The 26,848-nt window shown below is 32.9% G+C and overlaps 1 protein-coding gene and 1 non-coding gene across 5 annotated transcripts in view; both read right to left on the bottom strand.

Annotated features, from left to right (window-relative positions):
* Positions 1–3,297: 3,297 nt before the first annotated feature.
* Positions 3,298–26,848, bottom strand: part of GULP1 (GULP PTB domain containing engulfment adaptor 1) — a 217,486-nt gene continuing 193,935 nt past the window's right edge. For 3 of the 4 annotated variants that reach the window (XM_037162974.2, XM_037162978.2, XM_037162976.2), the window contains 3 exons: positions 15,703–15,841; positions 11,668–11,762; positions 3,298–5,102 (listed from right to left, as the gene is read on the bottom strand). In XM_037162974.2, coding sequence (XP_037018869.2) covers positions 5,031–5,102; positions 11,668–11,762; positions 15,703–15,841 — 306 coding nt within the window. In that variant the 3' untranslated portion in view covers positions 3,298–5,030. Of the gene's footprint in view, positions 5,103–11,667; positions 11,763–15,702; positions 15,842–17,384; positions 17,610–26,848 lie in introns of all 4 variants that reach the window. The other variant, XM_053665219.1, reaches the window with a different exon arrangement.
* On the bottom strand, positions 7,041–7,174 carry LOC119062138 (small nucleolar RNA SNORA13). The gene has a single exon (XR_005084926.2). It is a non-coding gene; the product is annotated as a small nucleolar RNA SNORA13 (small nucleolar RNA).

Below are 26,848 nucleotides of genomic sequence, written 5' to 3'. Positions count from 1 at the left end.
GTTCATTAAGCTTATTTCTCTAATTAAAGCAGATACCACAAATAAAATAAATGGAAACTATATAGCTAAGTGAAATATGTGTATAAGAAATTAATACATGCTGACTCTGTCAAAAATCATTCTGCATACACGTATAAATTCTTGACTAATTAATACCAATTACTAAATGATGCTGATAATAAACAACTGATTTGGAAAAGTATACAAAAATCAAAAAGATGCAAATCACTGAAAAAGTAATAACAATTTTAAGTTAGTTTCAGAATTACATTAATTTTCTTAATCTATTAGTAGACTTAGCCATAAAGTTTTTAATTTTTTTCTTTCAAAATGTAGCCAAGACACAAACATCTTTCTTTGCTTTCTTTGCGGGAACAACCAGAATCTGGATTATTTCCAGTCCATCCAGACAGCTATTTCAACTGGAACAAGTGACCTTTGGAACAGACTAGAACATAGCAGCCTGGCCAGACAGAGGGGAGGGAGCACTCAACTGGGAAGAGCCCCAGCATGTTTTTGTAAAATGTCATTTGAAGTAAGAAGACAATAAAAAGTTGAGAAGTAAATGAATTTAAAAATATTTAAAACCAAGGTACACTGTGTGATTACAATATGAGATTCAAAGAAAGATACAGTTTGAGTTTTTAGCTATCATCCTTCAATGTACATGCTCACCAAATAAGAGTTCTCCACTCCTTTGAGAACATGAAATGTCCCGTAACTATACAACATTCATCTTTGACTCTTTATAGCCTCGTTGAAGCTCAATAGTCCTTTGCTTTTTCTTCTTCCCTCAGTTGAGACAGATTTCCTTAGTCTATGATTCATTCTGTGGTGGTTGAGAGATGCTCTTAGCATATGTAAAGATCTTTATTTAGCAAATTGTTATTGTGGTAAGATTAAAGCTAAAATAATGGTAGAGATTTCATTAGAAGGGCAAAGTGGTTATCTTCTGACATTTACTTGGAATGCATGTTGTACTTTTCTTTCAAAGACAGCATAAGAAGTTTTAGTTCACATCATTACCAAGAAGCATGCTAGGGAATATATTCAACCTTTTACACTTAAAAAGTGTAGGAATAAAGTGTTGTGCTGGGCACCAGAGAGGATACAAAAATGTCAAGACCATCCTCCCCTCAAAATTTTTGGGTAATAAATCAAAGTTTAAAAAAAGACATTATAAAATTTTAAAGATGTCTAAAGAGATTACTTTATGGATTTTTGTAAAACACATTATTGATAAATTGATAATGTTAGAAGATAACTACAGCTTCCACTTAGTGATCTTTTAATGAATTAACATACATTTAAGAACCTTAATCTTGTTCCAAAGTGGTCATAGATAGAGTTGTTTGCAAACTGGAAAAGCTTGCCTCGACTAATTTTGAGTGTGCATCTGAAGGAATGGCAAAATTTAGCTAAGGTTAATAAGGCAAGTTTCTGCAAATTTTTAGTGATGCAATCATATTGGTAACTGACACAAAATCTAATGTTAGTGATATAGAAATAAGAAATTCAGCTATTTTACTTTATTATGCAATGCCAGAAAAAATTGAAATGAGACTTTAATTTTAACCCCTTTTTAAAGATGCCACCTTTTGTATATTTAACTATGATCTTGAGATGGTGTGTCTTGGAATCCAAGAACTAGGGTGAAAAGAAATGAATCCAGAGAATGGTAAATTCTTTTGCTATTTAAATATCCACAATTCATAAAAACTTACTTGAAAGTAAAAAAAATAGAAAATCATAAACTGTTTTAGGAGGTGGTCTTCTCACTAGAGTAAAAGAATCCCACTTTGGGTAGAATTCAAATATATTTTAAGGGAGGGATTTCTAAAAGTGTGTTATATAAAATCAAGACATGGAATAAACGTGTAAGAATAAGTGTATGTTTATTCTTGCCAAACGTGTGAGATAGACATTGAGAAATCCAGCTGAGGTTATCTGGGAAGGAGAGGATGCTTAAGTTAGGACCTTCCAGCATGACAACAGGAGTCTGAGGACAATACCAGGTGGGGAGAAAGTAGATTTACAGCTGCTTGTATGGAAAAGAATGCGATAATTAATAAATAATAACACACGGACAAACTCTGTCTCACACACTCACAAGTGTAAACCTACTTTTGCCCCACCTGATATTAGCCATGCCCATCTCATCAGTGTGGTAGCGGCTTATCAAGGGCGTCCTTTAGGTGGAGTCTGCGATTTAGCTGTCAAAGGCGAGACCAAGATTTTTCAAGTAATTTAACAGAGGCTGAAACCCAAAATCATGAATAAATATTGAATTTGGAAGTATATATGGAAACACTGGAACAAAAAATATTAACAGCCAGTTTTTTCCATGGTTAAGAAACATCTAAAAGAGTAAAAAAAAGTCAGTACTTAGAAATGTAACAACATGAAATCTATTAGAAATTCTATCTGAAAATGAGTTACTATCATGTGACTAAAAGTTTTTGAAAATTTTTCAAATAATAAATGGAAGAAACAAGAAAAGAAGAAAATGGTCATTCACGTGTTCTGATAAGCTTCACAACTGGATAACTAATGTTACAGACACAAGGCAGTGCTAAGTACCCAGATTTAAGTTAAATATAAAATGTAGGGCTCCTGACACCTTCAATTTAACAATGTCTGCTAGCAAACCGACAAGATGTTTGCTTATCCATTGTAATACATGTTATTCACATAGAGTAATAAATGAATTTCATTGAATGGATTGATGAATTATTCATTGGTGGGCAAAGCGGTGCATGTTACATCCTGTGTGTCCTTAAAATACTTAACATTATGTTTTGAATAAGTTCAAAGCTTCTTCATAATAGCCCATTAACCACAACTCGAATCCTATTATCGAGTTCACTTTTTAAGGCAATCAGCCAAGACGTGTATTGTTATTACAAGGCTACAAAGACTCTTAATTTTGAAAAGGTGTATTTTCATAATATGGTTATTGCACCAGATGCTTCTGGTGAAAGTAACCAAACTCCGACCTCTCTCACCAGCAGGATCAAGTCCATTGTTTTCACAACTGAATGATATTTGTTCATACGGCTAAAATGTGTGTGGGCTGTAAGAAATGAAGTTAAGGATGGGGGTAAAGGCAGAAAACTGTATTTGAACAACAATTAAAATAAATTTAAAAAATGAAGTTAAAATTCTTTCTTTTTCTTCTATCTGCCCCTTTCTTTCTTTTGTCTCCAATGTATGACCAGAAATACCTGGCACGTAATTAGCTTCAGAAAGTGTTTTAGCTAGAGATTATGTAATGAGTAAATTATACAGTTTAATTTAATTCAAATCATTTATTTTCAGCAAAATCAAACATATCATTGAGTTTACATAGAAATACACTTTTCAACTGGATCTTCATAAAAATGCATCGGTGAAATAAATTCTCATAAGTAATGACCAATTGTGGACTATTTAACCATGCCCATAGCAGAACCGATTACCATTAAAAATTGGTAAAGTAATAATCTTAAATGTGCAAATACATCTTAAGTATTCTATTATGTTACCATTGATAATAAATGGCCACTAAATATATACCTATTACATAAAGCTTTTTAAAGTACAATAAAAATACAAATTCTATCTGTTAAAAAAAGCCACTGATATGGCTTCTAAGCGTCCTCATTATACAAATTCCAAAATACTGTATGACCAACAAAATTATAAAGACTTTTTTTATGAAACATATACTGTCTTCTAATTAAGATACAACTTAGCAGATAGCAGAAAACAAACAACAAGGCTTATATATATCAAAGAACATGATGAAGAAACATACAAATACAACATTGCATAAGCTATTTAATGTCTTTGTCTAGTGAAAATGTGTCTTTAGCACTAGAAAAAAACTTTCCAAGACTAAAAAGAAAGTAAAATCTGTTTTGAGATCTACCCCCAATCTAAACTCATTAATTAATTTTTTTGACAATGTAATGAATCAAATTATAAGTTTTAACCATAAATTTTTGTTGTACTGAGTAAAAATATTTATGTTAAAAACTAAACTAAAGGCAAGTTGATTTTTATAAAAAAATGAGATTCTAACTTCAACAATAAAATATTATATTTGCTAAATAACTGATTATTCATGAATAGTTGTCATAGATTTTAGAGTATCAAAACTAATGAGGCATCACAATACTTTGAGACAAAAATATATTTGGTAAAGTAAATAGGAACAAACTGAAACTAGAGATAGCATACTTTTCAAATGCTTTTTCAGGATACATGAGACTCGATTACATGTTTGGTAATGGAAATTATCTCATTAAAATTAAATGTTAAATTTTTTGTAAATAGCAGATTTTCTTTTTTCCACAATATTTATTTACGAAATAAATATAATATTTAGAGTATAACTGATGATAACTAACATTATTACCCTGCATTTACTAATACTCTAAATACATTTGATTTAATTATTGTAAGAATTTATATATTTGTTATTTAACCTGCTGAAAATGATCTGGTGGCATTGTATTCAAAGTTTAAGTTTTTCTAATGATATGAAACTACATTTCATAATAAAATGACATCTGTCTAATGAATGGTAACATGTTTATTAGTTTGAATACGGTACTAGGTTTGAAATTGGTATGTCTCTTTAGGACATTGAAAGGTATTGTTAAGGTATGGCTTTTAGAAAATCAATCATAATCTAGCAGCCTGGTATATATGAACACAATATTTCAAGATGCTAACTATTTAGAACTCAGACACACGATAGATATTTGGATAATTTGTTTTTTGATTACAAATTCTTCTATAATAGAAACTGAAATGAACATAAAAGGATGATTTACTTTACAGTGAGTTGTTTTTAAAATAAAATTTTACAGAGCAACAGTGAATGTATGAGGATATTTTACTGAAATAAATTTCAGAAAGTGAAAATATTAACAAATTTATTGGCACAAGTATAAGACCTGTTATAAAGTAATAATGAATGATATATTTATATATATATGTGGATGAAATAAATTTAACATGAATAAGGAACCTGTTTTTCGACGTCAGCACCTGCTGTCTAGTGGGTCAAGGCAAAATACTGTGCCTTCGAGAGTTAGTCCCATTTTGAACCCCTCCTGTAAAATAGAGTAAAATAATTAAAATAGAAAATACTCACAGCAAAAAAAAAAAAAAGAATCAGTACACCAAAGAGACTATGAACTGAAGTTGAAATCTTCATGCTTTGATTAACTAAGAAATAATTAAATGTCAAGTGTTGGCTTGTCAAATTTTTATATATTGGTGTATATCCTTTATATATTGGTGTATACCAATATATAAAGCATATAAGCAGATCTTTATAACTATTAGAATTAAACATTTTTAAAATATATGTGAAGTTAGCTTGCATGAGAGACAGAAAAAAAACTTAAATATATGGAATTATAAGTTGCAGTTTTAAGTTGTAAACATTTTTTCAGTAAAGTCTTCACCATTCTTAAATTCTTCTCTGTTGCCTTTAATGATTGACATTTACTTAAAACTAAGTAATATTAAGTAAGATAGTTAAACTTCAAACTGACACTGGTTCAACACAGCCAGCTAGTTTTCACCTTTCTTTTTGGTTACCATTGTTTGGATCCTGATAAAATCCGTTCAGTAAAATGCAATGTCACATCCTAGGCGGAACACAGAAAGAATGGCAGGACACTGTCACCAAGAAAGCTTCCTTTACTAGGTCTGCCTGTAGTGGCAAGAAGTCATCACAAATCCCACTCCACTGAGCATGTTTTAGATGTTTTTGGAAATGAAGTTGCCTCTGATATAGTTACAAAATGTCTTCATTTTTTTTATTCCTTAGGCTTTGAGCTAAAAGTTAATGGCAAACAACAACAACAACAAAGAAAACCTTTCCTTCTGGACTCCAAGTTGTCTTCTTTTTTTGCATGACAGATAGTAGAAGTATAAGCTATCACAGTCCCCACATTTGTATGTAAATCTTTGCTCACTGACCTACAAAGGGGAGAGGAAAAGCACGGACTCCCACTGACCAATGGAACTGGAGCCCACGTTTTGGGTTTTCCTGTAGAAGCTGCAAGGCAACGTTTCTCTTCTCTCTTTTTCATATATATATATGTATACATATTCATATACAAATCACATTATGTACAAATATATATTATGTATTTTAAAGATATTTCTAACTTTCTTACAGAACTGAAATTTTGTTCACTGAGATCACCTGTAGTCTGGGGTGGGCACACGACACATTTTTGGCACATGAAATGTAGACAGCAGTCTATTCCTTAGCAAAAATAAATAGAAAAGAAAAAACCCTCTAAAAAAATAAGGATTTGTCCCTGTTTTGCTTTGTGTTTTGTTTAATTAGATTGTATCTACTATCTAACTGGTAGTAATGGTAGTGGTGGTAATGGTGTATCTATTTGCATTTCCCAAAATTACATTCATTTAGAACAGGTATTTAAAAGTACATATGTTACTACAAATCCAATGTAACCATTCCTAATGTAGTACAGGAGGAAGAAGATTGTTATAAAACCGCAAGCCACACCTTATTCTCTAGTAATGTTCACGGAGTGCTCATTCTACCTACGGCATAGACAATGCAGAGCAATGTCATCACTGTAAAGGTTTCTCAAAATTTCTTCCCAGTACTTAGAATACAAATTACATTCAGTTAAGCAAATGTCAGAGTACTTACTGTAATTTTTTCAAAGTGTGTTCTTATCACAAGAATATTTTGCTATATAGTAGGTAGGTAGATAGATAGATAGATAGATAGATAGATAGATAGATAGGCAGACAGAGAACTAGGATATATATTAGCTTTGGAAAAGTTTGATACCATACAGTGTTTTTTAAATTTTGCCAGTTCATTCTGAATTAAACCAGTATCACATCAATGGCCCTGAAAATACTATTTCTCAATGTGTTATTAGTATTTAAAAGGTTGAATAGTAATCAAAATAAATAGGGCTCAATTGTAATTTCAATATTTTAAAAAAGTTTCTCACTTAAAAGATGATCTCTTTTTTTTTTCTTCTTTTTTTTTACACTGTTACTTGTGCAGCTCCTACACCAAAGACATCATATTCAAAGGCAGGAAAGGGCTGCAAAGTGTTCAGTTTATGCCTTTCTTGACACCGCATTCACTAGTTTCCAAAAGTGAACGGGCAACACAAAGGCAACAAGATGATCTCCATGGTAACTTTATAAGGACCCTTTCAAAGTTCCCTAGATTATTTTAATCATCCCAATGAACAGACACGTTGTTATTTCTCCTACAATAAAATTTCTCATACATTATCTGACCTTCTCTTCTAGGTATCATTTTGTAAATCATAGTTTAACAGATTCTGAATCTGTCTAGGTTCTGAATAAAAACGAGACTTTATTTAACTTATGTAGTCATGAAAATTATCATAAACTAACACCACACAAAAATAATTTTATTATTAATATATTAATATGTTTTTTGTATAGAATATTTTGCCCAATTGCATTCTTTTTTTTTTGAAATAGGGAAGATGCACATTAAGAAAGGAAAAAACATTAATGTACACAAATTGTGAACATGTCGATTAAGGTCTTTTGAGTCTCCTTTTTTTCCATCTATAGATTTTTAAAAACAATTTTGATAAAAATGTAAAACACAATTATACTACATATAACTTTCTATTAATGCCTAATGTATAGTATATAGAATTTCCTATGTTTTTAATATTAGCAAAACAAACTTTCTATTATTATTTTGAATCCACATTAAACTAATTTACTGACTATATAAGATTCTATTCATTTTTAATATGATTTAATAGCTTCCATTATTTTACAGTTGCTAATAAGGCTGACTAGATGTTCTTCATATTTCCTACACTTATAGTTTTCCACCTCAGAATAGATAATATTAACTTTTGATGAAAAGTGCCAATACAAGTTTTAATAACAAATTGCCCTCTACAGGAGTGCTGTGAGCTGACACTGTGCAGCAATGACTTCGAGTGCTGGTTCACCACATTGCACCAGTGCTGTTTATTATTAAGAAAATAATAGTTGTAATTTGCTAGGTCAAAACACACTGATAATTCTTTACTTAATGTGTGTGGCTTTTTTTCTGATTTGTATGTTGATTGTTTAGTTTCCTAATCATTTGTCTACTTACTTTATTCATATATATGTGATATAGTTATATATATTTTTGAAGATTTTATTTATTTACTTTTGAGAGAGGAAAAGGAAGAAAGAGAGGGAGAGAAATATCAATGTGTGGTTGCTTCTCACGTGACCCCTATTGGGGACCTGGCCTGTGATCCAAGTATGTACCCTGGCTGGGCATTGAACCAGTGACCCTTTGGTTTGGAGGCCAGGGTTCAATCCACTGAGCCAGACCAGCCAGGGCTGATATAGTTATATTTTAGAGGGAAAATTAAAAAAAAAAAACTATATAAGTTCTTCTGTAGAAGATTATATGTTCCTATAAAATATGCCCTTATAAAAATGTCTCACCATATAAAAAGTTTGATCAATATTCACTTATATTTCAAACATTTTAAACTACCTAATGCTTATAAAATTTATTTGAATATTTGCTGTTTCTGGTGCATATTGATTCTCCCAAGTTATTAACCAGTTGACTTAGCACCACTCAATGCATAGTTCTTTCACCATTCATTGACTTGCCATGCTTTTTTCTTCAATGTATTAAGTTATTATAACTTACTCGGTACACTTCCAGGCTATCAATACTATTACACTGATTTGCTTTTTGGTGACATGTACCCAGCAGTTTAAATTAAATGGAAAAACTAAATTATTGATTTCTGTAGGGAACCGCTCTGCCTGCTTTCAGGAGTTGTAACTAACCCCCATGGTTAAAGCTGAGTGAGCGACATCCAGAATGTGAGCCTAAGGAGACAGACCTTGTCTCTGGTAGCAAACGCTGCCCCTGCTTACGCCCACTGCCCCCAAAGCATGATTGGTTAGTCGATGATGGGTAATACTCCTCACAGAGAGGGGCAACCTAAGCCAGACACGATTACTTAGGAGGCCTTTGTGGAAGGACTTGGGGGACTGCAACAAAGAGGGAGTGATGGACCCTCGCCTCTGAGCTATTCTGACATAGCCCAAGTCCCCATGTCCTCTGGGAGAAGGAATTTCTGGCTTTAATTCACTTAAGCCTGAAAACCTGTGATGGGGGAGGCGGTGCAGCCTCATGCCAGCTAGAGTGGGATCTGGGGTGATTGGGCATAAGAAAGAATTCCTACAAGTCCTGTGAAACCTGCTTTGCTAAGAGTGCTTTTATTCATATGTTGAGGGTCCAAGCAGGAAATGAGTATGTCTCCCAAAGTTTCTGCAACCCCCTTTCCTGACAGACACTGACTCAGACTAAGCCCTCAGATTTCTTTGAAATATTATCTACGTTTGATCCTTGCCACCTGTATTCCTGTGTATTACAACCCAATAAAAGCCGTTGAGGAAGGGGCTCTTGGCCTTTCTTCTCTGTGAAATTGGCCACCTCTCCTTCCCAAGCGGATCATGTCTTGGTAGTTTTACTTTCATCAATGGTGGATGGGGGAGACTTGCAGGTAACGTTGCCCCCCCAGATTTCAGATAAATATCTAATTTTCTACCAATTTATAATAAAACATGGCTTAACCTTTCTGATTAAATTGTTCACGTATGAGGTGTTTCAATGATTTCCTCTGTAAATGAACAAGGAAAACCAAATACTTCAGTAGTCTTATTGACTCAATGCAATGGTTTATATAAGCCATTATAGTGTATAAATTTTTTACGTACTTGCAAAGGTAAAAATAGTAGCTAAAGTGTGTTAGATTAATTAGACTAACAAGATTAATAACAAAAGCCATTATAAACTTTAGATAGAAAAATTATTTTACTTTAGTTAAAGTCACCTTGCAAGTAAATCCTGGGCTCATAGAAATGACAAGCAATTAAGTGGACAACATATTAGTGACTAAGTCATCAAAAAAATACTTTAAAATACAGGTTATCAGATCTCCTTAAACACAACTAATAATCATACAAATCCATATGAAACAGCTATTTGAATATTTATTAAATAAAGCATGCAAATAATAAGGCTTTAGCTGTAAAAATTTATGTTGTTTAAAATTATTATGAAAATATATACCAACCATCTCTGGCGCTACCCACCATGAAAGCAGAAAGGAATAAAAAAAGCATTAAGAAAATATTAGAAATAGCAAAACTGAAATAAAAACAAAAATACCACAGATTAACATTATTTGACTAACACATCATGAACTCATTCCAATACAGTGTTTCTCAAATGAGTTCTTACAAAAATCCAATGTTGTAAGATTTTTATCTTTTAAAAATCTTATCTTAAAAAATCTATAGAAAAATTTTTAATTTTGTGAAAATCTAAAAAACATTAATGGAAAAGTACTCTTCAGGGTTTGTGGAACACTTGAGAACAAATACTACCACATCAGTGCCCATATCTGTATTTGTCCGTACAAAAGCACTAGGCCCAAACAGTACAAGCCTAATCAAAAAAGGAAAGCAACTGATTTTGTATGAAAGAAATAAAGCATCACTGACAAATTATTATGCACCATTTAAGTGAAAGTTCCATAATATTTGAAATATAACAAAGAGATGGGGAAACTGTGTTGTCATTCATACATGCTAAAATCAACAGAAGTTTGATATTGGTTGCTTTAGTTTCAGCCAAATAATATCATCTAGGAAAATCACATTATCCCTAGAAGGTAAGACTGCTTCCTAGGTACAGTCCAAAATAAACAGATGGGTATTTGTATTATCTTTCTAGGAAGGAGTGTTATGTATGTTAGAAGATCAGAACATAATAACTAATTTTCTTTTTCTGGGAAATGAAGCATAGAGGCTGTTAATAAATAAAAATGACTCCTCTGCCTCTTTTAAATCAGCTTCGGCTTCATATAATTTGCTTCTGTCTGCATTCTAAGAGATTATGTATATATATATCTTTGATAAAAACTAGCATATAATAAATAACTTCACCAAAATATAAAGTGAAAATAGTAACAGAAGTGTTTAGTGTTTATAAGAACATTTGTTAATCATAGACAATTCTATGGAGTTCTTAAAATCAGTATCTTCAAACTTCCAGATCAAATCAGAATTGAAAAATAAAAGGGAGATAAGGAACAAAAACCCAACTTAACTACGTTCATAAAAAACTTGTTACTGGGTGTTTGTTTTTCTTTAGTAAGAGCTCCAAAGTCATGAAATACAGATACAATGCTTCCTTTGTTTTAAGGGAGACTGATTTTTAGTCTTACAAAGATTTCCTTCATCTTCCCATTCACAATTTTGAAATTCATAATTGTTAAGACTGAGATTGAATTTTAGTCTAATTACCTTTTAATTCTTGGATTTCAAAATAAATAATTAGAATCCATGTAGTTTTATATAAAAATGTGAATCATCTTATTACTATTGTAAATTAAACCATTAAGGACAAAACTAAAACCTATCCTTAGCAGGTGGAGGAGTATTTTTAGGACTTAAATGTGTATCATTATTTTAAAGTAATTATTTTAAGTATGTTTTTATACTGATAGTAACTCAAGAAAAGGATAGTTTTTGTATATAGCAACTCATATTAAAAAGAATAAGCATTTGTGGGTCAGTTTGTTAAATAGTCACCTGCATTTCATCTAATTTTGATTGAATATCAGGAGGGAACTCCCCTGCTCCACAATTAAATGGGTCAAAAGGTTCTGCTCCAAACAGGTCCCGTTCTAAACAGAAGAAAATGATTTAGTATATGAATGACAGGAAGTTGGGGTGTGTTATATTTAAAAGACAGAATTATATAAACAAATACTTACGTGACCAAATGAGCCAGTATCCACAGTTATACTTTACTCTGGGCTTTCCTGAGCTTATATTGCCAACAAGCAAGCAAAGATTCATTTTATGATGATATTTAAAACTAGATATAAAAATTATTATCCAGAGATGTTTCTGTGTCTTTAATTAAGGGTTCTTAATATCAGATTCACCAAATATTTGATGATTAATATGTTATAATACATACATTTTACTCAAGAAATTTAAATATACTAAAGTGAATCTGCTACTTAATGAGACTTTCCTACTTCATTTACTGATGACTTTGCCAACACAATCATGAAGCAATATGTAGGACTGACTAGATTAGTATGTACTTTTACTCATAGTTCATCTATTTTTATCTCAGAAAAAAATTTAAGGAGCATCATCTCACGTAGTGTGAAATTATTTCATCTTTCTAAATAACCACAATGAAACAGGTTGTTTTTAAATGTTTCTTAGCCCAGAAACAAGTAGAAACTACTATAAAGGACACATGGACAAAACCAAGGGGGAGGGTGGAAACAAGGGAGGGAGGTGGGCTTGGCTGGGGTTGGGGAGAGTGGTGGGGAGAAAATGCAGACAACTGTAATTGAACAACAATAAAGTCATTTAAAAAATAGCAGCCATGGAATATCAAAAAGCTCTTTGTACATATAAAATATGCATTTTTTATTACAAAAGAAGTGTCCAAGTTAAAATCAATGTCTGTGATTGATAAAGCTTTCCTATTACATAATTTTAAAAGTTTAAAAAATGGTTAAGAAATTTCTTTCCTCTGAATTAATTCAAATAAAGCCTTAATTGACTAGAAAAGAATTTCAAATGATATATGGACATCGGAATTTAAAACGTAGTAAGACTTTCATTTTTCAGGAAACTATAACTATAGTCTCTAAATTCAATGCTATGTAAGGAATAACATTTCTGCTGCTTAAGTTCTGTGATAGCCTCACTCTTCCACTCCCACTATACTTGAGTCTCCAGTCAACATTTTGGGGGGCCAGATTCATATATTATGTAATCTGATATAAATGCTCAGAAGTTTCCAGTTCTGGTAAGTGCTGTACAAATAAGAGGGGCATATTTTATCACCCAAAATAAAGACACTTTTAAGAGTGAAAGGAACACTACCCACAGTTATACCAGAACAAAAGGAATAAGCCAGGGTCACCTAAACATGTGGAAATTTGTTGCTATCTTTTATATAACTTATCAATATTATTGTTTTTATGATGTATTTTCTCAGTCTGATGTTGCTTGGGCAATCAACCAGAATTTTGAGAACAAGAGGAACTTTTCTTTAGAGGAGTAGCCTGGTTACCACCATTCCACAAGCACACTGAACAATGCTTTACACATGGCAGATGTTGGTCAAAAAATGAATTAATAAAGAGAAAGAACTGCTGATCAGAGCTACAGAGATTTTCATTACATAGATTTTTTTGAAGTCGGCACTCGAAATTGCCAAAGATTTCAAATGGGCTTAAAGGGATCTCTGACATTCCTGAAATGCTTCATAACTTTTATCATACTCTCAAGGGTTCTTGACCCCCCCACAACTTAAGAAGCTACTACATTTACATATTAATGTATTGGTATCATTATATCAATAAATTAATAAACATTACAGAGCTCTATGACATATTTTGGTCAGCTCAGAAGAATTTAAAATTTATAACAAAATGTCACATAAGTCAATTTCTAATAAAAAGATCTGTTATGCAATTAGTAATATTAAAATTATTTAAGTCTAATGTAAAAGTAAAAGAATAAACTATTAGGTAATACCTCACTCAGTAATTCTTTCCTTTATCCACTCAATATTTATTGAACACATGTTAAATGCCATGCATTTTGCTAGGTAATTTTTGTTAGGATTAAAGTAGTAAGAAAGGATCAAGTTCTTTCCTTCATGGAATTTAGAGTCAATCAGGGAACATAGTATTAAATGAATTAATTAAAGTCTATACATATTCAAAGGTCAAAAATATGTTCTGGAGAACTAGCAGGGTTCTCATATAGTAAAAAAGAGAAACTCAGGAGAAATCTTACAGGTTTCTGTTTTTACGTATTTAGCAAATAATGAAAAATATATGAATGAACATATTTAAGATCTAAAGAAAAAGTCCTATTACCAAAACCCTACTGGATTAGAGTTTCAGACAATTTTACTATTAAAAACAAGTTGAGGATTTTTTCCTTAAATTGTCAGTATAGGCAGTAAGGGGTAACCAGGACTATCTATCTATCTATCATTTATTTATCTAGTCTTTCTATCTATTGACATATTAAACTTTGGCGCTTAGGAGAGGCAGACAATTAACAAGGCAGCAAGGTGTTAACTTCAGGTGATAAATCCCATTATACCATTTGACTACTTCAAATGATGTCTAAAACAGAACTCATTATTTACTCCTTCTCTACCTTAGCTTTCCCCCATTAAAAACATTTGTTCTAAAATCCTAAACCATAATTGATTTTGAAGTCTCAGTTACTATCCTGATAGATTATTCCTTCCAAATATCTTAAAATTTATTTACTCACTTCAATTTATCTTTTGACTTGGATTAAAAGCCTCCATCATGGATATGTTGCTAATTTATATTTCAAATTCCAGTATGTAACCTAAGTCTAGTGTATATGCTAAACAAATGCCCACTGAATTACATAAGTGAATGAGTAACTTATGGTGAAGTCCAAGTAAGTAAGAACAGCAGTAAAGGAAGAGTTGTGGGACCTTCAAGGACAAAACTATCCCATTACAATATCAAGATATTGGTAACGTTTTCTAAAAACATGATCATGTATGTATTATAGAGTAACCTTGTATTGTCAAAAAATATATCAATATATATATGCACAAATATATATATATTTCAACTTATGAAGTATTGAATATTTACATAAACTGATTTTTAAGGTTCCAAATGTCATTACTTCATATTTATAAATTAGTTTTCTAAAATTTAATGAATGCCTAACATGTGCAAAATACTTTGTTAAGTTCTACAGGGGAAAATGAATCAACTATGGGATCTGACAAACTTTAAAGCGTTAAGCTAAAACTTCAGAGTTACAGTGAAAATGGTTTAATGTGAACCAGAGAGGATGCAATACAGCACATTATGTTAAATTCTCTTTTCTTCAATTTGCCCTTGGACGTCATGACTGACCATGGCCACTGGGAACTACTCTCTCAGGTTCTGTGGCAGGATGCACAACGCAGAGATGAGATATTGGAAATGAGCATGTTAGATGCCTTCCAATTCATCAAAAAGAGATTTTTGTGTTCCTTCTAGATATATAGAAGGAAAATCAGAAAATTAACGCGTTTGTAACATTTTAGATATCAAAGAAACAGCTCTTACATAAAAGTTAATAAACAAATTATGGAATTCATAGACTTATGTATTTCTTCAACTAAGATTATCCATATACTCCACAATAACAAAAAGTTTAGAATGAGCTCTATTAAATATGTCTAAAATTATTAAAATAATTACCATCGGAGTTGTTTTTAATAATTAAATTAAAACATAAAAAATATAACACCAAAACAAAATCAAAGTATAATTAAGTGCTTTGCATTTTAATGTAAATAACCCTATACCAAAATATCATTTTCATAAAATACTTTTAAATGCAAATACCTTAATAGTATACTCTGAATTATAAAATAAAATATAATTAACCGAGTGTGGCAAATATATATGAACATAATACTTTGGTAATTAAAAATTTTAGTGAGCTCATTAAGATATACACTTTCACATAAAGTACTAATTAAGTATTTAAAATGTATACAAACGAAGTAAAGAATATTAATTTGTTTAGAAAGCTTACTAATCTCAGTAGATCTACTGGGTATGGGAGGTGGCTGTGTGCCATTGGGAGTAGGTACTGCAGACTGGTGTGATATTGGAGAAAATGGGATCATATCAAAGATGTCAGTGGAGGGCGACTTCGGTGGCACACTGCCTGCCTGCAATGAAAACAATATGAATTAGGGTACTATTTCATGTAGATACATTCTAATGCTAAATATTTCATATGCATATATAAAATGTATATAAAAACAACAAATACATTTGAATGAAAAATAGTTAAATATTAGGAATTTCATATGGTTCAACAGGTGACACTAAATACTGAATGGCAAGAAAGCAATGGAAAGTTTCTACAAAAATGTTCTCAAAGATGATGACAAACATAGTGAAAATACCATTCTAAACAGATATAAAAGAAAAAGCTGCCATTTGTATAATTGAAAATGTTAGAAACTATATAAAATATGATTTTAGTAATGTGTTTTCCTTAAGATTATGTTTTAAATAGAAATAATTAAACGTAAGTGATGTATCATCTTAAATATAACCATACAAATGCAATTGAAAACATTTTTTTCAATTTTTAAAGGATATATATTCATTTGTATTTAGAACTACAAATGACAGCCAATTATTAGATTCAGTGCTGTGCCTTTTATCCTGAATAAGATTTCATCAAGTTTTCTATAATAGATACCTACCTTGTGAAATAAATTAATAATCACTAAATATGCCATCAAAATAATTATCTGGGTCAGTCTGGGCCAGAACATAATGTAAGAATGAATAGTCATCACTTTGATTGTCATTTAGGGGGAAACATATAGAAAACACACGTAATCCATAAAATAAAAATAATAGTAATAAAAGTAAAGAATTGCTGTTTTAGAGAGGGATAGTGAGGAAAAAGTTTCTTTTTCTATAAGAGCATGAATAGAGATTACTTAAGAGTGATTCATATTAAAATGAGAGTTTTCAAAATACATTTATTTTTCTGACTCACAGATGAAAGCAATGAAGAAAAATAAAGCTGCTTCTGTGTAAAGAGAGATGGATTCGCCATTCACATGATTGTTACTACCCGTTTTCATGCAGGAAAATTGCTGTCGTCTCCCTTTTTTAACACCTGCTTCCTTTAACACAAATACTGTCTATCCAAAGGCTTCCAGGCAACTTTCCTCCTATTCAGGAATGTTCTTGTCCTAAATGTCTCATTCCTCTATTTCCACTGGCCTCCTCATCTCTCATCTTTTTCACAATATAAAGATACTCAAACTTCAATGGTAATTAAAAATAAAACAATAAAAAATGCCTTCACTCTGTCCCCTCTTTACTCCTCCAGCCTCTCATCTTTCTCTTCCCTCCAAGCCTAAGTAAGTGCCTTGAAAAAGATACTACATTTCCTGCCCTAACTTTTACTTCATTCAGTTCTCAACTCACATCAACCTAGACTTCACTCTTTATGCACTGAATCGACTGAAACTGCTTTTACCAATATCACCAATAACCTACTTTCCCAATCTAAAACTCTCAGATATCAGGTAACTGATGGAAGCAAAAATGGCATACAAAGGCCCCAGACTACATCCCAATTTTCAAAATATAGCTGTATATTCACTACTATATAAATAGCACATTATAGCAGAATTAAAGAAAATAAGTGGGATAATAAAAATAATTTTCTGTTTAGAAAGTTACATGAGGTCTCGGAATGCTGCGCTCACTGATTGGCTTGGGAAGGCCACATTTAGAAGGTGGTGGTATTAACAGTCCCAGTGACAGTCTGGAATCAGTGGAGTTGACAGGAGTGACAGTAATGGAAGAGACATTTAGACAGGGAGGTGGGCCACCACTACTACGCCAGAAAGAGGATGAGCATCTCTGAAACCCGTGTTGCTCATGATCAGACACTGTGTGCAGCAGCTGTAAAAAAAGGACAGAGAGATAAACTAAGGAGAAGAAAAGAAAGAAGAAGGAAAAAGAAAAAAAGTATACATGAAAATTTGTTTGTAAAATATTTTGTGAAAAGGATAAGGAATTTAAAAATAATTTTACTACTAATAAAACAGTTTTAGTAGAGTTCAGTAGAATAGATTTTCCTATTGGGGCAGTCCTTGGATTCTGGATTGTTTAATTTGACCATTTATATTGAAATATAACATTTTTAGAGATTTCAATAGAATGTTGCATTCTTTAGAACGTGAGAGCAAGACAGTGGAGAGAAAACTTAGGAAAGCTTAATGATTTATTTTGGAGAGAGCCTCTATATAATGAGATGAAAAAAGGAAGGAAAGTAAAAAAAAGGTTACTGAAGTTGAAGTCTAGTAATATTTTTAAAAAAGAAAAAAAAAGAAAAAAGTTGAGACTGTAGAATTTTCAAAAAGGGTTACAACAATCATTTTATATTTAATTCTCAAAATTATTTTGAAATATTAGTATTAGTAACATTATGTCATTATAATAAAGATATGGGGATTAAGGTCCATAGATTTTTTTGTGAGTTATTCCCATATGAAGTAAAAAGCAGAACTGAACTTTAAAACAACTGGCTCCAAGCACCATGCCCTACTTCTAGGTCACAGGTGGCAAACACAAGGCCCATGGACCGAATCCCGCCCTCCACCTTGTTTTCATCCAGCCCAGCACCTTTGCTTCTACCTGGTGGCAGTGCTGAACTCTCACTTAACTGTTAAAGAGTACTTACATTTATACAGTCCTTAAATTACATTTGGCCCTTTGAAGGCTGATGTGACCCCCCCAGTGAAAATGAGTTTGACGCCCCTGCTCTAGGTAGTGAGTTTCAAATGGTAGAGCCTTTGATGGGCAGAGGAATTTGATAAACATCCTGAATAAATCAGAGATATAATAATACATAATAAGACAATATGCAAGCAGAACACTGTGTTGGGTCTGAACATTATTTTTGGATGACTTTGAGATGCTATTTCCATTACAGCGTATTGAAAAGCTACTGTCAAGAGGTAAGCTAGAGATAGCTGAGCTGCCAGATGTCAACTTAAACAAGTCAATTTGCAATTCTCTGATGATTAGTGATGTTGAGCATCTTTTCATATGTCTATTGGCCATCTGCATGTCCTTTTTAGAGAAGTGTCTATTCAGGTTCTTTGCCTTTTTTTAAAAATTGGATTGTTTATTTTTTGGTGTTGAATTTTATAAGTTATTTATAAATTCTGGATATTAACCTCTTATCAGATGTATTGACCATTTTCATGGTTGTCTTTTTATTTTGTTGATGATTTCTAATCATCGAAGAAATGCAAATTAAAACCACAATGAGATGCCACCTCATACCAGTCAGGATGGCCATCATCAATAAATCAAAAAGCAAGTGCTGGAGAGAATATGGAGAAAGAGGAACCATTTTGCACTATTTGTGGGAATGCAGGTTGGTGCAGCCACTATAGAAGGCAGTGTGGAGATACCTCAAAAAACTAAAAATGGATCTGCCTTTTGACCTAGTGATCCCACTTCTGGGAATATATCAAAAGGAACTCAAAACACTAATTTCAAAGAACATAAGCACCTCTATGTTCATTGCAGTGTTATTTACAATCACCAAAATTTAGAAGCAGCCCAAGTGCCCATCAGTAGATGAGCAGATAAAACAACTATGGGACATGTACACCATGGAATACTACTCAGTCATGAAAAAGAAGAAAAATCTTATTCGTAACAGTATGGATAGATTTGGAAGACATTATATAAGTGAAATAAGCCATTCCAGACGTGGACAAATAACATATGATTTCACTTATATGTGGAGTCTAATGAACAAACTGAACTAAAAAGAAAAAATAGAGACAGACTCATAAATAGAGAGCAAACTGACAGCTATTGAAGGGATTGCATCGGGGGGTAGAGGGACTGAGGAAAAAGGACTCAAGGACATGGACAACAGTGTGTTGACTGCAAGGGTGAGGAGGGTATAAGAGGAATAAATGGAAATGAAAAAAATACAATAGTAAAAAATAAGTCAAAATGAAAGGACTTATTAGGGTTTTACTCACTTACTACGATAGCATAAACAAAAAACCAGAAAGAAGGTACTGGCTCTGTTAATATCCCATTTTTTCTCAGGAAATGGCACTGCGCAAAGATCAGAAGTATCAGTGCAGAAATAGGGTACAGTCTCTCCACTGAGGGAGCTATGAACAAGTGATTCCTGCTGGTTTTTTTGGGAGGGGTGGGGACAGGGGATTTTTCCCTGTCCCCAATAAGATTTTTCTTCTTTCGGGGGGTAGAGGGATTGAGGAAAAAGGACTCAAGGACAGGCCAGGGGAAGGGAAAGAGGAAAAGACAAGGAGTAGAAAAGTACTACAAAGTCATAGTAGAGAAAAATGTCCTCAAGGCCACCAGATAAGGTGGTCTCAGCAGAAGCACCTAAGAGAGGCCTTGGCCAGAGTGTCCAATAAGGAGGCTTCTGAAAGGAGGCACCTGGATAAGGCCTGCAGCTGTATGTCTGGCCTTGGGTTAGAAGGGGTTCAAGTCCTTCTCCCCACACTATGCACTAAATCTGGGAGACAGCTTCCCACACCCCCGCTCCCTGGTTTGCCAGGTGCTGCCTTTGTAATTGCCTATGATGGGGTCTGAAAAATCACCTATAGGATTTAGCCTGGAGCCAGACTCATCAGTTACAAATCATACTGGAAAGATTTTTCAACACTGATAGTACTTGGAGGCAGCCAACACGAATCTGGCTTTTGATAAACCTGACCGTGTAAGGTTGCAACTAAATTTACAGTTAGGAAGATCAACAAGTTTGAAGGAAATCTTTAAGCTAGGAACCACCTCTTCACACATTTCTAGAAGCACAGATAGAAAGAAGGCAGTGGAAACTGAGAGACTGGAGTTGAGGGAAGGGCTCAGTTGGGAAGTAAAATCTCGGATAGTCTGACTTAAATAATCTATCACTCTATTAATATGCATGAAGTTATATACTCATTGCTTTCCCTATTGATCGTCATGGTGCTCTATTTATTAATCCACAGATATGTATATGTTTGTATGTATCTACACATAATTGTAAGTCTACTTTTTGGTCTACATAAATAATGTATTGTATAATATTGATTGGTGGCCATGTTTTAATTACAGGTGACAACTGTAAGCTCCTTGTGAATAAAAGTTTGTTGTTCTAAAATGCTATATGTAATACATTGGAGTATGAGCTATACTATGAGTATTTGTTGTCCAAGTTATGCTAGAGAAATTTTTTTAACTTAAACTGTAAATTGATAAGGATGTCTGTACTGAGTAAAACCAAATAAGATATTAAGAGTATGTTGTTCTTGGTATGGCTTTTATATCATAAATGACAGTACTCTGTGTTGTTTTATGACTTGTATTGGCCAAGCTACCTTTTCCAGACACCTCTCAAAACAAACTGAAGACCAATATAACGTAAGTTAAAAGTGCTTCAGTATTTATTTTATCATGGTACTAATATTATGCATCAAATTCCTCTGAGAATATATAGCTATGCAAAAGAAGAATCTATATGAGATGACAAAACCAAGTATTTAAATACTCCAATTAAGAGGTATTTTTATTTTCCAAATGGTAAAGCAGGAATATCTATCAATAGCTTTTGGTATCTAAAGTGCAAGTCTCTAACATTATCGATCACAGATTTCCTTCCAGTAATCTTTAATACAGATGTCATCAGTATACAGATGTGGTCAACAGGCAATTTTGTGAGGGGGAGTGGGGGTCACACAGGTTCCTTTTACTATTGACTCAGTTGCTTGCAGGCAAATATTTAGAGACTTCACATTAAAAACCAGGGCTTTTCTTATGAAGTTAGATGATCTAGAATGTGGGTTCACAAACTTGCATGAAAATAATTGACTTGCATTGAGTATCTGCTGTGCTTTTTAAGTGAAGTGTATGCTCTCCAATTAAATGCTACTAAACACATTCCCATTTCACACATTTATGTCACATGTGAGCTCTGCTGACATTTGAATCTGTGATTCCTCACTGAGAAGCGATTCAGATCAAGGAACTAATGTTACATCTGATTCCTTAAAAGAATGAAATCTAAGCCAAGTGTATTTACATATAGATATATTTCAGTAGTTTTTGATTCTGCACCAAACTATTAGGCCTATTAAATGAGAATAAGAATATTTCAATATAGCACCTAAATGGCACTAGATATTTTGAGTGGTGTCTCTAACTTTAAGGGTTCAGAAATTAGTCATTTTTTGAGCTGCCATTTTTAATTGGTGAGGATATTATATTTTTCTAAGAAATTAATTTAGATGAAGTGGTCTACTATTTTTATTTTGGAGGTTCTGTCAATATTTTGACAGATGGCTAGAAACCAAAATTTTTGGACTTTCCACAGAAGTTCATGGCATCACTGTTTAATCGCTGATGCCGTAACCCAAGTGTTTCTGTGTTTAGAAAGATGCACAGGATCTGAATTATTATACTATTGAGAATGAGGAATTTTATGCTCAAATATTGCTGTTAATTATGCAGAAGTTACATTAAGACATTAGCAACAAGAGCCCATATTTGAGATTCATTGTTCCTGTAGTTTTATAACTCTTTCTTTCAGTAGGTAGTGACAGTAAATTCAGGCAATGGTGACTATTTCAACTTCGAGCTCTGCCTAAATAAAATGTTTTAAGGTTTGAATCTTATGAGTAAATGTTGTATAAACAAAAATACTGAATTAAATATTTCTGTGGTAATATCTATGTAATATCAGAAATATCAGAATAATACCAAGTTTTTATTTTATGCTGTTGTTTTGGTGATACAAACTTTCAAACATCCTTTTAAAAATGTGAACAATGTTAAGGTTAAAATATGATTTATCAAAATTATTAAAATAATAGAGGTATAAAATTCTACTTAGAAATACATTTTAAAAGTAAACTTTTAATTTCTATTTTTACCATAGATATCTAAATTAAAATATTCTAAATGTTAAAGAGACCTATCTATAAAAAATATAATAAAAAATATGAACAGTAAAATGACAAGAAACTCACAACTATCAACAACTGAACCTAGAAAACAAACAAACAAACAACTAGAACAGGAACAGAATCACAAAAATTGAGATCATGTGGAGGGTTATCAGCGGGGAGGAGGATAGGAGAATAGGGGAAAAGGCACAGGGAATAAGAAGCCTAAATGGTAGGTACAAAATAGACAGGGGAGGTTAAGTATAGTATAGGAAATAGAGAAGCCAAAGAACTAATATAAACATAAACTAAGGGGAAGGGGGGAATGCTGGTGGGAAGGGTGATACAAGGCAGAGGGGAATAAAAGGGAGAAAGAAATAGGATAACTGTAACAGCATAAACAATAATATATATATATACATTAAAATTTTCTAGTTAAAATGTGGATAATAAATAACATTAAAGATGGAGAATATAACTGTAATGTAAAATGTTCTAGTACTTTCTATATTGCTATGCTGGTTCATACTTTTAAATTCCACTGTTATGGCACATTGTCAACATCATGTGGAGGAATGAGTGAAGAGGTGAGGGGATTAAGAAGTACAAATAGGTAGTTACAGAACAGCCACGGGGATGTCAAGTATAGCAAAGGAAAGGGAGCAGCCAATGAACTTATAGGCATGACCCATGGATATGAACAATGATGGGGGATTACGTGAGGGAGTGGGGGGTGCTGGGTGGAGGGGGAGCAAAAGGGTAAAAATCAGGACAACTATAATAGTATAATCAATAAGATATAATTAAGAATAAAATAAGCCATAAACGTAACAACTTCTAGAAATTTAGAACTTATAGCACCATGGATTTATTTTTGTCCAGATTTCTAGATCCACATTTTGCTTATATTGGTCTCTTAGTTAGAAAACCTATTACTCTGTATGTTCTTACGAGAATTTTGGAAGTTGAATGAATGTAATCATCTACATATCTCCAAGAGGAAAACTGAAACAAGGAGAGATTGAGTGACTTAATCAGGTACTCCTGGTCAGAACTGGAATGGAAGACATTTTCCTCCCATTAGACAGGGTTTACTTCTTTAGAATTATCTTTTGTGCAAGGACCAATTATGAAAATGAGGCTGTGGACCGATAATCATTTTCTATGGGCACCAAATGTTCTTAAATCTATGTTCATGTTTAAAATTTATGCCTTTGTTTAAAGATTCCTATTTGGCTAGTTGTGTAATTGAGAGTTTTCACAATCTGCTCTTGCTCATCTTAACTTCAATAGTAGTTGAGAAAACACTAGAGGAAGATGAACAGGCAGGTCTGTTTACCCACAATGAAATACACATTTAGGTTATAATTGTCTTATCAAGTCTAATCAGTGGCCACACAGTTGATTATGCAGAGGCAGAATTTCATCCAGTAACACTTGGTTTAATTGAAAGGGACACATTTATTTTACTCAGCAATACAAAGTCCAGTATTTTTTAGGACTACAATTTTGTTCATTTAACTTCCTGGCAATAGTTTGACTTGGTTAAAATCTTCTATAGACATAAATGTAAAATGTAAGCACCCAGATGCAAGAATAAGGAGGGACAATTCAATTTAACTTGCTATTCCCACATCTTATAATGCAGCAATCCTGTGGAGGCATTCATGAGGCTAAAAGGACAGAATAAACCCTTTTTCTGATATAAATACAGGCAACACTGCCATGTGAATGTAATAAAGGGAAATCAGATTGTTGCTAGATAATCAGTACCAAATGGTGGAAAACCCAACCTCTAATCTATTGCCAAACCACTAGAACACAGCAAAAAGCAAACAGCACAGTCAAGTAACGGAAATTTCTCGGTGTATCTAAATGACTGTATAAATAAGGACCCAATTTCTAAAAACCAATAAAAAGATTTCTACAATTTCAGTGTGATACAGAGGTATGTAACATGGGTACTCTCAAAAGGCTATTTCATTTGGCAGAAAAGGAACCCATGATTGAACCACTGCAGCGATATTTAGGAGACATGGAGCATGCTGTTTGTTAAGTACGAGCAAAAACCTGCCATGCCAATTTATACATGAGAAAATTAAAAAATGGAGTGCTCTTCATTCATCATGCATATAAGGAACTGGTTTTAAGTAAAAATGGTTTGTGATATATATTAAATATATACATTTTAGTTAGAAATGTCTTTTGATTTTAATACTGAGAAAGAAGGCTTTTGCTTTGTTTTGTTTTGTTTTTTTTGTAGGTACAACAAAACTCCATAAATGCACAGGGAGCAAATTTATACCGACTGTATTAACTAAAACAATAAACAATACTTTACATGATGCCAGAAAAAGAGCACACTTTTTTCATTCAAGTACCATACCCGTAACCCTAGACCTCCTTCTTGAATTCCAGTTTTGTATATTCAACATCTATTAAAAATCTCTGTCCAGTAGGCAGAATTAACATGAGCAAAAGTAAAATACTGATTTTTTTAATGTTCACCTTCTCCAAGTTATGTCTACTTCAGAAAATGGCATCACTACCCACATGCTCAGGATAAAACCTTCAGGGGCAATCCTGACCATTCTTATATGTTACAGCCCCTAGACAACCATCAGTAAATCCTGCCAACTCTACTTCCAAAATGTGTCAGGGATCATGCTATGCTCATCATCTCAGCTGATAGAAGAGCACGTTCATCTCAGCTGATAGAGTACATTCTAGACCAATGTACTCCTCTCCCTCTCCTACTCTGCTGCTATAGTGTCCTAGCCAGTTCTGTGGACCTCACTTCGGCTTCTTTATAGTGCATGGTGCATGCAGCAGCCAGATGACCCCCCAATCCTGTTTAAAACCTTTGAGTGATTGCTCACTCATTGCAATTAAATAAACAACAACAAAACAAAACCTTTACTCACAGGACCCTGGAAAATCTAGACCCTGACCCTCTCTTCAATGTCATTTCCAACTGATTATTTTAGCTCTCATTCACTGTCTTCCAGGTTAAAGGTCTTAATGTTTTCAGCCCTGTGCATTGACTTTTTATCATTCAGCTGTCAATCCAAATGCCACCTGCTCAGAAAGGGGTTCCATAACCAATGCACACTGATTCATGTATCATGTAAATGATTAAAGGTAGCAACCTTTCCTTGAGGTGTCTTGGAGGAGAGTGAAGAATAGCATTCTACTCAACAGGCCTCACATTTCAATATACAATTTAATATATATTAAGAGAATCAACATCTGTAACATCAAAATTTCCCATTAAAAGATCTTATTCCTTTAAATCTTTGTTCTGTGTTAGAGAAACTCAACTTTAATGTCAGACCTCTTGCTAGGAAAGATGGCTTGTGATCTATTAGTTATCTAATAAAATTGTACCAAAAATGTTTCTTTTAATTTTTCTAATGCTTCCATAACTGACTTTATCTGATATTTCATCACACACTCAAAGAACAACATGCATACCAATAATTTACATTATTTTCATTTTCTACATTACTTTCAACCCATGCACCAAGCCCCCCAAATTCCATTCCTACTTTGTTCTCTTTTTCTCCCTCTTCCCAAACACACCATTTTAAAGCTAACATCAGAAATTTAATTTAATTTTAATTTTATTTTACTAGCAACTGCTTCATGTGGACTATATTGTGTTTGACTAGCAATCCTGATACTTCAGAAAATTCTTGTTCATGTGTTTATTTTTATGAATCAAATTATAATGTTTAAATTATTTTTTAGAGAATTGTTTTTGAATTGGAGTGTTTTATATGGTAAAAGAGTTACCTATGTGCAACTTAGGAAAATTTGGCTCCTGTTGGACTGAGGGCTGGTCATTGGTGAAGTGACATCTGTCTTGAGAGTCCATCTCATTACAGCACACTGAAAGCTCATGGAGAATCTGGTGCCAAATTAATTGTATTTACCAAACACATCTATAGTGTAATTTAAATGTGTGATGGGACCCATAGTTCACTTCACTGCTGCTTCAATTAATGTACATTGCTGCCTTTAATCCTTTAAACAAACTGCTGAGAACTCTAGCAATTTTGAGGCATTCTATCCTTCAGTCCTCTGAAAACTAATCAAACAAGCAAACAAACAAAATCTACACAAGTCTCATTTCCAAAGTTCTAAGCCCAACAGGTATTTACTATGCATTAACTTTGCAACACCTGCTGGCACTCTCAGATGCTTGCTGTCCTGTAAAAC

This window comes from Artibeus jamaicensis, unplaced genomic scaffold (genome assembly GCF_021234435.1).
Source record: "Artibeus jamaicensis isolate MK-2021 breed Jamaican fruit bat unplaced genomic scaffold, CSHL_Jam_final contig_391, whole genome shotgun sequence".
Lineage (NCBI taxonomy): Eukaryota > Metazoa > Chordata > Mammalia > Chiroptera > Phyllostomidae > Artibeus > Artibeus jamaicensis.
The sequence above is the reverse complement of the archived record's forward strand: the minus strand, read 5'-3'. Positions and strand labels throughout refer to the sequence as shown.